This window comes from Canis lupus, chromosome 31, assembly GCF_003254725.2.
Source record: "Canis lupus dingo isolate Sandy chromosome 31, ASM325472v2, whole genome shotgun sequence".
Classification (NCBI taxonomy): domain Eukaryota; kingdom Metazoa; phylum Chordata; class Mammalia; order Carnivora; family Canidae; genus Canis; species Canis lupus.
This window is the reverse complement of record NC_064273.1, coordinates 33,460,511-33,476,186: the sequence shown is the minus strand read 5'-3', so window position 1 is coordinate 33,476,186 and position 15,676 is coordinate 33,460,511. Positions and strand designations below refer to the sequence as shown.

The 15,676-nt window shown below is 47.1% G+C and overlaps 1 protein-coding gene across 3 annotated transcripts in view; it reads right to left on the bottom strand.

Moving 5' to 3' along the window:
• Positions 1 to 882: 882 nt before the first annotated feature.
• The window catches only part of ETS2 (ETS proto-oncogene 2, transcription factor), a 20,845-nt gene continuing 6,051 nt past the window's right edge, over positions 883 to 15,676 (bottom strand). For all 3 annotated transcript variants that reach the window (XM_049104739.1, XM_025449700.3, XM_049104738.1), the window contains exons 2-10: positions 15,381 to 15,452; positions 12,822 to 12,933; positions 11,188 to 11,307; positions 10,653 to 10,853; positions 8,977 to 9,060; positions 7,708 to 7,929; positions 6,809 to 7,072; positions 4,002 to 4,120; positions 883 to 3,161 (exon numbers count right to left, since the gene is read on the bottom strand). In XM_049104739.1, coding sequence (XP_048960696.1) covers positions 2,946 to 3,161; positions 4,002 to 4,120; positions 6,809 to 7,072; positions 7,708 to 7,929; positions 8,977 to 9,060; positions 10,653 to 10,853; positions 11,188 to 11,307; positions 12,822 to 12,933; positions 15,381 to 15,452 — 1,410 coding nt within the window. In that variant the 3' untranslated portion in view covers positions 883 to 2,945. The remainder of the gene's footprint in view (positions 3,162 to 4,001; positions 4,121 to 6,808; positions 7,073 to 7,707; positions 7,930 to 8,976; positions 9,061 to 10,652; positions 10,854 to 11,187; positions 11,308 to 12,821; positions 12,934 to 15,380; positions 15,453 to 15,676) is intronic.

Sequence of the window (15,676 nt, the reverse complement as noted above, 5' to 3'; positions counted from 1 at the left end):
AAATGTGTTTTATTTTATTTATTTAACCATGAGAGACACAAAGGCAGAGACATAGGCAGAGGGAGAAGCAGGCTCTGCATGGGGAGCCTGATCTGGGACTGATCCCAGCACCCCAGGATCATGACCTGAGCCAAAGGCAGATGCTCAACCACTGAGCCCTAAAATGTGTTCTAATTTCTCATATGGTGAACACTGATGACCAGTGGTATTCTAGTAAATGTTTAAGAACCAGCTCCTGAGGGGGCTTGAGGGAAGCCTGATTTATATAGGGCCTGCTGATTTTCATGGATTAAATATAAATACTCTTATTACACCATCACATTCAAGGTACCAATATGTCACTGATACAAAGTTGGGAAGGGACCTGTTCTCACCCGCCTGTGGGGAGGGACTCCAGCACACCTCTGATATAACCCACCTGTTTGCTGGCATCCTGATGGACTCTGAAGTGTGTTTGAGAACCCATCTCCGAGGACCATCACTCTCACCTCTTGGTAAGTCAGCTCAGCCATGTCAGGCATCCTGAAGAAAGTCCTTGAAGTTCGAATGCTAACGGGGTTCCTCACATAAGCATCCTACAAACTCTTCTGTTATCTCTGCCAATCCCCCAACAAAGACAAGGTGCCTGTATCTTTCTATTCTAATCCCCCCCCCCTTTTTTTTTTAAATTCTATTCCCTTCTTAAAGAATTTTTTGATTTAAGGGAACACTTTTTGGGGTCCTTAAGAAAGAGCTATAGTTGGTTGTAGCTTGGTCATGATTTACTAGGTGACCTGTGTGTAAAATTGGCTAAATGGACAGTGGATCAGGGTTCACTATCCTCACTCCACCTCCCCTCCTCCCTGTTGGGGTGGGATGAATGAGGATTCTTACAAGGAAGCATTTATATAAACAAAATACTTTATTATTTGAGAAAGAAAAGGCCAGATTACAAAATCTTTATACTGAAGTCTGTTCATTACCACACCAAAGGTTTATAATGGGCTTTAGTTTCTGTAACTATTAGGTTGAACCACATGAAACTGCCAACTTTGTAGATAAAAAAAGTCAAATATTGGCAATTTCATGTGGTTCAACCCCATATAAAATGAGCCAATGGCTAAGATTCCCTTTGGCAGCAAGATGTTCCCAGTCACATGTCTGTTGATGTTATAAACAGATGTCTGAGTGATAAACATGTCCTGCTTGAGAAAAACATCCTGTGCTTAGACCCTGGAAATGGTCTCGTGTAGGTACTGAGCGACTGGTCCCCCAGCTCCGGGGTTGCTCTTCTCAGCAGGCCCCGCCACCCAGCTTCTCAGCCTTATTACACAGATGGCCTCTCCTCTAGGGACACCAGCCCCTGCTCCGAGTGCCCTCCCACATTGCAGGTGAAGCCCGTCTGGCTCTGAAACCAGGATGACTTGATCATTTCCAAGCATCCCGAATGCACGCCCACCCAGGGGGCTCCTTCGAAACCACCATGAAAATTCTCCATCGTGAGCAAAACGTTTTTCTCACATCAAATCCTCCAGTGGATTCTCTTTCCCATCTTGCTTGTCCTCTCTCTGCCTCTGGGCATTCTGCATCCACGAAAACAAGAACACGGAGCTGTGGGTACTGCGCATACAGGAGTAGCATCGTGTCCGGACAGCCCACGATTCGCCAGGTGAGCAAGGACAGGACAAGTCGGGTTTTGCTCACGACCTCTCCGTGAAGATCACCCTCCCGCCCCCCACCTGCCCTAGGCTTCAGCTCCCAGTACAATATGTTTAACTTCACATGGGACGCAGATAAAAATAAAGCTTTCTTACAAATTACATTTTTTTCCAGTGAATTACTTCTGCAGTAAAAGTAGCTGCTACATAAATCCCTCCTGCTCTCTGAAAAGGAGCCACATTATTTCCAAAAATAGCATTCTTATTTTAATCATACAGAATAATTTGGGGCGCGGAGGTGGAACCCGGGAAGGAAATGGCTGGTCGGGGAGGTTAGTTGTTGGGGAAACACAGTCGAACTAAAAAATAAAATAAGTTTTGTGTAGAAACGGATTTAAAGGCATGCACGGAAATGGAATACATATGCCATTTGTCAAGAAAAATACTGCTTTATAGCTTTTACATTACAATTAAGGAGAAAGCAGAGGCGAGATGCGCCTCCAGATAATAACATTAAGTGTTTTTATAAAAATTCCCAAATGTACAAAGTCCTTGCCAGATAATAATCTGGGCAAAACAAAACAGAAACAGGGACTGACCCTGTTAGACGTATACCTGTAGGCATATCAAATGTAAATAATACAGACTTTACAACTTCTTCGTCTGGCCTGGCAGACTGTTTGCAAAACGCTGCTGGTGCTCTTGGAAACCGCAGTGAACACCGGACGTCTGCGTTCTCATTTCAAATACATTTGCAGAATTATTTTAAATTACAATATACAGTTCTCGTTAAATAGGACTCTGAGAGGATTCTGACAACAATTATTAGGGTTACAGTCATATATACAAACTAACTTCTGAAATGGCACGACTGTCTCCCTGCGCCCTCCGCCTGGCTGAACCAAAGAGACCACTTCTGCCTTTGTGATTCCTGGCTGCCAAAGGCAAAAAAAAAAGGCAACAAACAACAACAACAACAACAAAAAAAACGTGTGCCCGAGGCATGCTCGCTCGCTCCTTTGGAGAATATCCAACGGCCTGAAGGTTCCTGCCGCGCGGCCTGCTCGGAGCCAGGACGGCTTCCCAGCGCTTCCTTCTCGGCCATTCTAAGAGCATCATAAATAGTGTGTTCCCGTCAGCAGGCTTTAGAAGTGGGAAACCATGCTGCTTTGGGTGAAAAAGCGCGGTTTCCGAGGAAATAAGGCCACTGCTTCGTGGGGACTTTCCTGGACGCGTGCGATCCCGCCTTTCAGGGTCCTTGGAGCAGTCGGTGGGTCGGGGGGCTGCCGGCGCAGCACAGGGGGGGCCTCAGTCCTCCGTGTCCGGCTGGACGCCCAGGATGGCATGCAGTTCCTCGGGGGTGAACCCCAGCAAGTTCTGGAGGTCGCACACGAAGCGGTACACGTAGCGCTTCCCCGACGTCTTGTGGATGATGTTCTTGTCGTAGTAATAGCGCAAGCCGCGGCTCAGCTTCTCGTAGTTCATCTTGGGCTTGTTTTTCCTCTTTCCCCACCGGCGGGCCACCTGGACGGACACGGGTGGAAAGCGTCCAAATGTGCGATTAAGAGAAAGGGAACGACTTGCTCCCGATGGGGCTTCTCACGCCTGCTGCCCCGAGAGAACCTGAGCACCCCCAGACCACGGCACCTAGGGGTGCAGCCTGTTTTAGCCCACGTGCAGGGCACCGAGTCCCTCGGCTGTTTCTCTGAGGACAGAGGTGGATTCCGGTTGGGAGAGTGAGGGGCCCCCACCCACGGCGCCGGCTGGTGCACCAAGAGCCAAGGTTCACCATCGGCCGGGCCTGACACAAGGGAAATGCTGTGTCCCCCCACCTCCCGGCTTCTGGCTCCAGTCAGCACAGTCAACAGCTGCTGGGTGGGGTTCGGAGCCATGTGACACTCTGCATTCCTCAATGCTTCTGCTTCCCCAGGGAGTCGGGGAGGCGACAGCTTGCCCTCTGCTGCTGCCAGGGACCACAGGCTTCTCGAATGCCGTCCTGGAGGGTCTGCCCTCTGCTTTCTCCTCCAGGGCTTCCAAAGGCCTGAGCTGAGCTGGGCAGAGCTGCACCAGCCAGAGGACCAGCAAGGGCTGCTGGAGGCTCATCCCCACAGTGGGAAAAAGCAAATTTCCCATGGTATATTCGGACGGTCAGGAGACACCCTCAGTTTACCATTTGTGCCTTTTTATCAGACGAGAGAGCAACTCACAGATGCCCGCCCGGTGCCCGTGTGTTCACCCACAGAACACTAGACCCAGCTGTAGCGGTGAACCCTGCCTTGTGCCCAGAGAATTGACTTTATGAGCCCAAAGTGATGAAATCAGGTTTTAAAGCACCGAGACTGACTTCCCAGGCTCTGGCCGTACCTCATCGGGGTCGGCGAGCTTGAACTCCCATCCGTCCCCGGTCCAGCTGATGAACGGCTGGCAGGATTTGTCCGAGAGTAATTCCAGGAGAAACTGCCACAGCTGAATAGGTCCGCTTCCTGGGGGGAGGAGGGGGGATGTGTTATACAGTTTTGTTTTGTTTTTTTTTTATAAAATATTTTGTTTACTTATTCATGAGAGTCACACACACAGAGGTAGAGACACAGGCAGAGGGAGAAGCAGGCTCCATGCAGGGAGCCCGATGTGGGACTCGATCCCAGGACCCCAGGATCACGACCTGAGCCCAAGGCAGGTGCTCAACTGCTGAGCCACCCAGGCTTCCCTGTTACATGTTTTTTTTTTTTTTTTTTTTTTTTCGCTTTAAAGTATGGCAATGGGGATCCCTGGGTGGCTCAGCGGTTTAGCGCCGCCTTTGGCCCAGAGCATGATCCTGGGGTCCCGGGATTGGGTCCCACATCGGGCTCCTGGCAGGAAACCTGCTTTTCCCTCTGCCTGTGTCTCTGCCTCTCTCTCTCTCTCTATCATAAATAAATAAAATCTTTAAAAAAATAAAAAATATAAAGTACAGCAAGGCTTTAGTCCTTCTGATGAAATAGGCTCACTGAGGAACGTGAGGCCCAACTCTGGGCAGGGTGCCAAGTGAAGGCACAACTCCAAGTGTGGTGGCAGCGCTGAATGCTTGAATGGCATGAGGCTAGACTCCCAATGTGGGGTCTTCCTCCCCGCCTCCCACTCCTGGAAAGGGGAGCACTACGCCCTCAGTTGCTGAGTTGGGTCTTTCTGGAAGAAAATTCCAACTCTGGACATCAAGATTCCTCATCTTGGGGGCACCTGTGTGGCTGGCTGGGTCTGTAGAGCATGTGACTCTCAATGTCAGGCTTATGAGTTTGAGCCCCACGCTGGGTGTCAAGATGACTTAAAAATAAAATCTTTTTTTTTTTAAAGACTTTATTTTTTATTTATTAGAGACACAGAGAGCGAGAGAGAGAGGCAAAGACACAGGCAGAGGGAGAGGCAGGCTCCACGCAGGGAGCCCGACATGGGACTCGATCCTGGGTCTCCAGGATCACGCCCTGGGCTGAAGGCAGGTGCTAAACCACTGAGCCACCAGAGCTGCCCAAAAATAAAATCTTAAAAAAAAAAAAAAATCCTCATGCTTTTTAATTGTTCCTTATGTCATAAGTTTCAGGGTTCATTTCTAGAACCACCCAGCGGGACAGGCTAAAGGGGCATTTCACCACAGAATGAGGCATGTCCCTGGAATCCTAGGCTACAGCCTTCCTGCCCAGTGACGGTGGGTAAATTGCTTAATCCAAGACTCAGTTTACTCAACAGCTGCTTGGACATTTGGGGTTGTCTCCATGGCCTCACCGGCTCTGTGAGGTATGCTTTGCTTCTCATATACTCTTTGTGGATTAATATTTAGAACCACCAACTTGTGACGAGAGCATTGCTGTAACTATTTTAAAGATGAGGCACAGCTCAGAGGCAAGGTGCCTTGCCCCAGACCACACACTCATCAAACAGCTCTTCCTCAAGACCCAACGGCCACCAGCAAGAAGGCTCTAAAGCACCAAGGACGGGAGTTCCGGGACCAGAGGTAACTGGGTTACTGGTGTGACCATGGAGCACGATCTACCCTGAGCCAACTGTCCCATCTGTAAAACAGGTTAATACCCCCACCTGCGCTGGACACGTCCCAAGGACAACCAACCATATATATGCCTCATTAACCACATAAAGCTGAGAGTCAACAAGTGGTAACTAATATTAAAGTGAAAAACACCAAGGGGCACCTGGGTGGCTCAGTCGGCTGAGCGCCGGACTCCGGATTTTGGCTCAGGTCATGATCTCAGGGTTGTGAGATCGAGCCCTGTGTTGAGATCCCCGCCCAGAGAGGAATTCTGCTTAGGATTCCCTCTCTCCTTCTGCACCTTTGCTCCCCACCTCCCACTGGTGTATGCCTGCACACTTCTCTCTCTCTCTCAAAATAAATAAATGCATTCATTGAATAAATAAAAAAAAAAAAAGAAAAGAGAAAGACCTCAACGCTACAGCTGTTTATTTTCTTATCAAGCTCACTCCCGTGCATGTTTGGAATGACAGAAAAGGAAAAAAATGGATGCTTCTGTATTCTTAGTTTAACCTACTATTTTAAGTAGGCACTTTTTTAAATCTAGTCGCTCCATATGGTCAAAATATGAAAAAAAAAAAAAAACACATTTAAGGACCCATGAAGCAATTTAAAAAAAAAAATCTTGGTATTTTTGCTAAAGTACTGGAAATATTTGGTTCTAAAAGCAGCCTTAATATTTGTCCCTTGCCGAAAATAGCTCTCGCCCAAATCTTAAAAATAAGATGGATTTTAGCAGCAAAAGCAAAGGTAAACAGTCCCTGTGTTATTTGAGGCTGGCTCAATAACAATAACGTCCCTCCCTGGGCCAGTTTACATTCTTCGGGATTCCTGGAGTGGGTGAGTCAGAGCCAAAGCCTCCAGAGGCCCATGTCCCCTGCATGGCCGCCGCCCCCTCCTCTGCAGGCTGGCCGAGCACAGCCCAGGTGACGGAGTGGCCCATGGACGTCATCCACGCTGCTGAGCCGTGCACACGACAGCTCCTGAGAGCTTGGCCTCTACAAAATTCAGGGACACAGCCTGCCTGATCTGGGACGACAGCCACGCATGAAATGTGCGATGCAGATGCAATGTGCGCCATCCAGAAACACCCCGGCGGAACACGGCGGGGGCCCAGGGGAGGAGGCGGGGACAGCCCAGGTGACACACTCACCTGTGAAGCCAGCCAGCACTGCCGCAGGTATAACCGGTTTGCCCTGCTCCACCGGGTCGCTCCTCTCCTGGATGTAGTCCTTGAAGGACATGGTCGGCTTATTGAGGCACAGGGATTGGCTGCAGTCATCCTCGAAGCTCTCGAAGGACGGCACTCGCTGCACGTCCAGCAGCGACGACTGGCTGTTCCAGGACTGCAGTAGGGAGTCCGAGCTCTCGAAGCTGTCCGCGCCGTTCTCAGGGGAGTCGCGGTCCCGGGGCTTCCCTGGCAAAGACAACCGGGCACCAAGGCTTGAGCCCTTGGGGACGGTGGACTGTCCAGTGCTCCCGAATGGTGAGGGCCCGTGGGCCAGTCTGGGGTTCACGCCAGCCACCCCCACCCCACCCCACCGACAGCCTGCTGGTGCAGAGCCCCGGACTTCTCAAGAGCACTTGTCCCCTATACGCCCTATACAACCACGTCCTCCACCAGCGGCAGCAAGTGCACCTCACAGAATGGAATATTATACAGCAATGAAAAAAGAAAGCCCGCCTGCCCCATCCAACGGCGTGGCGGGTCTCAGGCATAGTGAGCAAACGACAAACATGAAAGAAAGCATAATGCTATGGTTCCATTTCTATCAAGCTCCAGGACAGGAAAAACTAACCTATAATGACAAAAATCAAGCCAGTGGTTGCCTCTTGGTTGGGGGGTGGGGGGGATGCTTCTGACTGCAGGAATGTCCTGTTTCTGCATGGTCTCCCCAAATATCCCACTGGGTGGAGGGATCCAGCCGCGAGCAGGCTCCGTACAGTCGGGCCCGGAGCCTGCGACCCGGAGGGAGTCGATGCGTGCTGAGCAAGCCTGTCACCCGCGGTGGTGACACTGCGGAGCCCTCGGCACACGGGGATTGCACTTACCAGAACCGCCAGCGAGCACGTTCAAGTTGCCGCTCGCGAAGTCCTGGCCGACCGGGCAGTAGTTGACGCTGACGGTGCTGAGCCGGGACTTGGAGAGCATCTGGAACTCCTGCTCAGAGCCGAGCGTGCCGGGTGCCGCCGAGGGTGCGCACACGTCCAGGAGGCCGCCTTTAGGGTAATTCTGCGTCTGCACCCCATACGTTGCTTGTTCCACGCCAAAGCCTGGGATGGGACAGTCGGAAGGCAGAGCTATTAGGTGGAGTGACAGGGTCACCGGAGACCCTCCATGCCCTTGAGCCGAATCAAATGCAACCGGTTCTGTAGGGTCTAACCCTCCCCAAGACCGCGGTGGAAAGGAGGCTTTGGCAGGTGGCCATTCATGCTGTCAGCCCACAAGCCCTTCCCCAACGCGCCTGCTGCCTCTGGACCAAGACGTGACCCTCCTTGAGGTTAACATTTCTCCGGCTCTAGTGCATCAAATGCTTTATGTGACTCTCAGGATGGCAGAGGCTCTTTCACTTCCAGGGGAAGTGAGGCTCGGAGAGCCTGAGTGATCTGCCACCCAGTATGTGACTTGTAGGGGAACATCCCCTCCCTCTGCTGGCGAGGGGGGCCACCCAGAGCCTACACTCATCAGTGTCAGTGACCAGAAGGCCCGAATTCCATGCCACTTCTTTAAGCTCCAAAGATCAGAGCAAATTTAGAATTGCTTTCTACATGCTTCCTGTGCCTGGCACCTCTTATCTATCCTTCGAGCTCTGACCACAGCCATCAGATGCTCACTTCGCTCCGCCCCGTGCTCCGGGAACTGCCTTAGAGAGCACTGGCCAGTGCAAAGACAATGCCAGCCACGTAGGCCATGTTAAATTTCCTAATAGCCATAGGAACAAGGTAGAGAGAAACAGGTGAAAATTAATTATAATATTTTAATATTTAACCTGACTCAGTGTCACCAATGATCATTTTACATGTAATCAATCTCTTAAAAACTATTAAGGAGGCATTTTACATTCTTCATTCCACTGAGCCTTTCGGAGCCATTGTATTCTTATCCCACGTCTAGGTGTGGACCAGCCGCGTTTCCAGCAGCTCAGCAGCCACATGTGGCCACCCCACGGGACAGCACAGGCCTAGATCGTGCCTTCAGACCTCCTGCTAGGGAGTCCAAATTTATTTTTATTTTATTTATTTGGGGGAGGCGGTTAGGAACCCAAATTTAATAGGAAAAGCTAAAAGCAAGGTCTTCAGGGCAGAACTGATTGGACTGACCTAGTGAATTGCTATTAATCCAATGAGGGACTGAGTTGAGGTGTGAATTTTCTTCATACTGATCTTCCGTCTTTTCTTGGTTTTCTGAAAAAACAGACGGGAGAGGTAGGATTACAAATCAAAGTTAAAAACTACGCACAGAAAAAAAAAAGTGTATTTCTAAATGACTGCTGTCTGGTTATTTTAGAAAACCTGAATGCATTTACGCTTCACATTTAAACTGATGGTATTCGGTGTCATTCGGTCTGTTTTTTTGTTTTTTGTTTTTGTTTTTAATTTGGTCTTTTTCAAAAACTAGAGACGGCAATGAATTTTTAATAGCCAGAGGACGTTTTCCAAAATGAATGCGGACACTGGCCACGTGAAATGTTCTACTGCATAATCTTAAATATCTAGAGTGTGAATTTAATTCATCCATGCCATCAATAGGTAGTTAAATATTTATGAAGCGCCACCTGTCCCAGGGGCTGGGAGCACAGGGGGTTAGTAAAGCAGATCCAGTTCCTGCCAGATACAAGGGTTCGTGGCTTCAAACCCTACAGAGCTGTGGGGCTATCAAGGGGGGACCACAGTGCCCCAGACCTTGGAAATGGAAAAATTATTAGCATTCTCTGTGTGTGCTGACTTCCCACAAACACACGGAACCACACACACCCACACATCCTGGTCCACAGACCTACGCCCGGAGTAATGGCAAAACAGGCCCAACCTGCCAGTGAACAGACCCATCAGAAACCTGTCAAATCAGACTTGTCCAAGTTTAGGGAGAATTTGGGAGTCTCCAAAAATAAGTTTCCATGGGCCTCAAAAGGCACTGCTGAAAAGAGAAGGGGATTGAAGCCTTCTCAAGTCTTTTAAAGATTCTGAGTCTGTAAAAGGTGTTGAAACTCGGGGTTTAAAATCAAGTGAACAAGGACTACTACGGCCCTGAACTCCACCAATGCACTAATTGTCTTATATTTTTAACCTAGTCCCTCACTAGAATTTTTTTTTTTCTTTTTAACTGGATGTATTTTTAACATTGCTCTCGACACTCTCCTAAGGCTTACACCAAGACTTTCTATACGATGAGAGTGCTTTTGTTCCGTGGCCAGTTTCTGTATAATGTGTCAGCGTATAAATATGTGTCAATTACTTCTGCGTTTGTTTAAATATCTAAAACCCAAACAAATTCATGTTGTCAGATTCCTTTTGGTCTCAGGAAAATTTACTCTAAAATTCACGGAGTTTTTTTTTTTTTTTTTTTTTTTTTTTAATTCACGGAGTTTGAATAAAGGCTCCCTTTCATTGAGGCTGACTTACTTCTCTGGGTTCGATAAGGTGAGCCACAAAACACGGGATGACTTCTTGCTGGCCTCCATATCTGAGCCAACACGCACTCCTCTGACACATGCCATCTGACCACCGTCAACAAGTGAGTGACTAAGGTTACTGCCTTGTGGCTATACTTGATGCTACACACACACACACACACACACACACACACTTCTGTGGATTAAAAACCCATAATCACTGCCACATATTTGACTCACTCTGGTGGCATTTTCAAGCAATTTACTCTACATTATTTGAAACCCTGACTTAGTAGGATCACAGAGCACTGATTCCCCCCATCACCCTTCCCCCACCATGGCTTTCCCCAAGGGGGAGGAGCCCCGTCAGTCACTCAGCTGAACCTTTGATCATCTGCTCCAGATGCTCCCAGAGAATGTCGCCCACAAAATCAGGTGCCAGCTCCAGAAAACGCTCCTTGCCCAGGTTACACAACACCTGGCCGTTCATGCCGAACCTCTGGAGGTTCACGTTCACCAGGCTGAACTCGTTGATGGCCCAGAGAAGCCACTGGCACACCTGCTGCTCGGTCCACAGCCAGGGGTCTGCAGGGGAGGGAAGAAAAAGTCAGAACACACACAGGGAGAAAATGTGGAGGGAGACAAGGAGACCAGAATCACTCCTGATCCAGATGCGTACCAGAGACCCGCCCACGGAGCAAGCCACCCAGCTAAATTCTAAGACACTAATCGTGATGAATTAAGCATTCGGTTAACTGGGTCAGAATAAAAAGTGGCTCAGGTTAACCACATCCCTGCCACCCTGCAAGATGCCCTAACAAAGCTGAAAAAAAAAAAGTCATCTCAAGCAACTGTGGTAAGAGTTGTTGTTCTAGTACAACATAGACTCAGAGAAAGGACTCGAAAAACTGGCACTTACTCTTTGGGATGCCAAGGCGGCGCTGCTCCTTCTTGAAGCCGCTGAAGGTAGCTTTTAAGGCTTGACTCATTACAGCCTTGCTGCACGGAGTTAACAGAGGCAATTCACAGTTGGTTGAATCTAGAAAAAGAAACCCATGGGGACATGAGGACTTCAAGCTGGGAATACCAGATAGAGAATTTAGGGGAGAAATCTTAGTTCTCAGCAAGAACAACTGCAGTCTCCAACCTTGACGTAATTCCTTAAAGGAGTATAAATATTAACAAAAATTTGAGGGAGGGGACAGGAATTGAAAAAATATTATTATCTTAAAAAAACATCTAAAATAAAACTCAAGTTTTATTTTATTTTGCAAATCATTTTGCAGAACTTCATAAAACAATCCCCCTTAGCTGAAATTTCTATCTAAATCTCCTTTAACATCTTTAGACAAGAAAGAAAGTACGCGGTTTTGGTCAAAAGTTTTAAGGGATGCAAATGCACCCTAAGTGATTTCCATTACACTAAGCAGCAGGCAAAGGGACTTCTGACACACCTGCAATTTTTTTTAAGGAAAGGGAATTATTATTATTTTTAGATTATTTATTTATTCATGAGAGACGCAGAGAGAGAGAGAGGCAAAGACGGAGGCAGAGGGAGAAGCAGGCTCCATGCAGGGAGCCCAATGTGGGACTCGATTCCAGGACTCCAGGATCACACTCTGGGCCAAAGGCAGGCACTAAACCACTGAGCCACCCAGGGATCCCCACACCTGCAATTTTTAATGAAAAACAATCTTCTCTGGATTCGCTCAGCAATTTCAAGAATGATAAATGACTGGCACATGATGGCATGCTTATGCAAGCATGTGTTTTAATTAGTTTTCGGGGCTATATCTTCTAGCACCTACTTCGTATGACAAAGTAATCTCTGGAATGTTTCCAAGTAACAACACTATCACAGTAATTGTGCAGGCATTATCTGACTGCTATCCGTTTAAAAAATAATAAACAACAACATTAAGAACTACAGACATAGGACGCCAGGGTGGCTCAGTGGTTGAGCATCAGCATTTGGCTCAGGTTTTGATCCCGGGGTGCTTGATCCCACATCAAGCTCCCTGCAGGGAGCCTGCTTCTCCCTCTGCCTGTGTCTCTGCCTCTGTCTCTCTCATGAATAAATAAATAAAATCTTAAAAAAAAAAACCTACAAAAGTAAATGCAGATGGGCAAATATTAGCAAGTATAATTTGTTGCCCCAAGACTCCAGAGGGGGATGATCTAACAGATGATAAGACCCCAGAATGAGAAGCTGGAGTGCACTTTAATGGTCTGCTTTGCAGGTCCCCCTGGGAGATGGAGCCCCGGCTTGCTACAGTGATGAAAACATCCCACTGAAAATCTCAGGGGCTCCCCTGCAGTTTGCTACCAGCAAGGCATTTGCTCTCACCAGGGTGCGTCTGGCAGCAGATGACATTAGAACCAACAGGCTCATAAAGAAGGAAAACTGTCTTCTCCCAGGCCCAGAGCCACCATCCGACTTCTCATACCAAAGATTCAAGACACCAACCTTTGTCGCTTTACCAACTGTCATCTTTTTATTAACTGAACTACCGGAAACCATGCACAGTTTGTCAAGTCTGAGTAACAAATTACCATGAGAAATTGAATCCAAGCCTGTCGGCACTTCTTGCAGTGTTTGCTCTTCATTTAGAGAGGGGAAAATAGCAAACAGGGACCCATCAAAGGTGTCAAAAGCTGGCTGGCGCTGCAAAACAGATGGAGGAGAAAACTGAAATTAATCTTTAAACTCATTTAATTACCTGTTTTAAAAGGGGTCGTCCATGAGCGATCTTACTTATGCACCCTGATGAAACTGGCAAATATAAAGCCATCAAAGGAACTGACCAGTCAGTGCTCTGATCAGACGTCTACACAGTCCAAATTTTACTCTGGATCATTGCATTGACCTCACGGAGTCGGAAGGACTGGAAATTTATTTTGAATGGCCTAATGAATTTCAATTAATAAAATAAGTAAACAAACCTAAAAATAACAGAGTTTGGAACAACAGTGCTGCGTGGGACTTAGAGACCACCTGGTCCAAACACCCGGCCCCTCAGCCACATCAGAGGGAAACTGAGTCAGACCCTCAGCAGGACAGTTTTAGCTCATTGCAGTTAAAGCAGAGGCAGACGAGTGAGTGAGATTTGGAAAACAGTGAGATAAATTATTTGTGGAAGCATTTATTTTTGTTTAACCGTGGCATGCTTTAATTGAAACTAGATTTTTTTTTCCCCTCACCAATTCCAAAGGTTCAGAAGACCGTAAAACATTCCTCATGGTTTAATTTTATAAAAGTAAAGGTGTTGAAAGGACCCCTGGCTCCCCATCATTAACTAAGGGGAAAGATTTCTAAAGGAAAAAAAAAAGTTTCAAGTTAAAGTCTTTACAGCTTAGGGGGACAAAGTGGACAGGGACACAGGGAAAGATAAGCCCCACAGTGTGTTGATCTCGTCTAAAATTTATGAAAGAAAAGATAGCCTTTAAATGTAAGACCTGTTTATAAGTAACAGATGAAGTCTTGATTCATTGCTGCCTGACTTGCTGAGGAACAACGTAAAAGATGGGTATATTTTTCCAACATACACTGGAAAGCCCATGTTATGTGTAATACATGACCCATCTGTTGAGTCATCAATTAAAAAAAATGTGCAACACATTTACAAATAAAATCGGTTTGTGTGCTTTCTTCTTAGAAATGCAGAACAATGAATGACGCATTACGTAAGAAGGCAGGCAGCACAAGTTGGAACTCAGCCGAAAACACTCAAGACAATCCTGTCCCAATGATGTTGAAGCCCAGCAGCCCCCTCCTCCTCCCCGACCCAAGCCCAAGACAATAATGCTCGACAGCCAAAACCTTAAGGGAAAAAACAATCAAGTTCGAAATCCACATCCAGATTTATAAACTAACTTCAGGGATAATTTTGGTGAAACAGCCAATTGATTTTTTAAATTCCCACTAGTGTTTCCCCCAGGTGACCAAGAAATGCCTCTCCTTTCCTGACTGGAAGTTCTTTTTTTAAAATCAGGAAGCCAAAAGACAATACAAATTCGCACTGAGTATTTCAACACATCAATTTCAGCAACTACTGTTTCTTCTCCAAACCCAGAAATCACATGGGCATCATCAAGTTCTTTTTAACTTATAGAAGGAAGAATTTCTCTTTCCAGGGGTGTGGTTACAAACTCAATACCACAATTTCTTGTACAGTTTGTGCCATGCTGAAAACATCTGACCAAATCAAACCAGAAAACTCATTGGCTTGAAGTTTCGTGACCTTCGTGACACTCTAGAGGAGCCTGTGCCCATTTTTGGCTCCTTGGGCTCTCCCAGACAAACAACCTCAAAAGGACTTAACAAAGGAAAATATAACACGCCAGGGATACATCAGTGTAAGAGCTTGGAGGGGACCAGTCTAAAATCACTGCTCCAAAACCCGTTTACTACAGGATGCTAAGAAAACAATCAAATCTCGCTGTCACATTTGGAGAAAGCCAATGGGAAATGATCTGTTCGTGCTACTCAAGAACATTCCCAAAAGGATTGAGACAGAAGCTACATGAGATTTGGTTATTATGCACCAGAAAAGGTTCCTTTATCTTTCATCTGTGCTTTGGTTTATGCCAATAGGCACACTGGTTCACTGGTTCTCTGTGGCAGTGAGGACAGGCTGCCTGCAGCCCTGGGGTCACTGCCTCTTCTGAAGGAAGAAGCCTTCACAGTGGGGCTGGTCTTCTTCCTCTCAGCTCTTTTCTTTCTAGTTCTTTAAGAACCAACCCCTCGCCCCTGGGGAAACTCACGAGTGAGCAGTAGAGAGACAGCTTCTCCAGCTCTGCCCTATGGAGAATCATAGGATTTTTCACCTGCTAGAAGTCTCAGAAATAAAACCACAAAGGCCTCACCATCTGCAAATTAAATGGTTTCATATCTTGGAAGACAAGTAGAACGAGCATCAGGAGACCCATTTTATAGACTAGAAAACTGAGGCCCAGAGAGATTAAGCAAACAATCCAGAGTCACACAGCCCGTAAATTAAAAGGCTGGGGCTAGAGCCAATCTTTTAGGACCTAGCATATTATTTTTTTCTCCCAGAGATGGAGTTTTCCTATATTTTAAAAAAACATATCAGTTAAGATTTGCTCACTTACCTTGAGTGTCCCTCTGTAACTGTTAGATACAGGGGCCACCTGGTCCATGTTCTTGATTCCAAAGTCATTCATCTTTAAGAAAAAAAGAAAGAAAAAGGAAAAGACATAAAGAAAGAGTCACGGGGGCAGCAAAGCATGCACATTTTTAAGAAGTACTGGCTGCGTCAACCCTAATTCTGGTGGAGTCTGTCAAGTTCTACAGCAAGACAGGTCATTCAAAACTGAATGCCAGTTCTTACTCAAAAGGCCCAGCTTGCAAAGGGCATGCTATTCAAGTAATTAAATAATCATGCCGA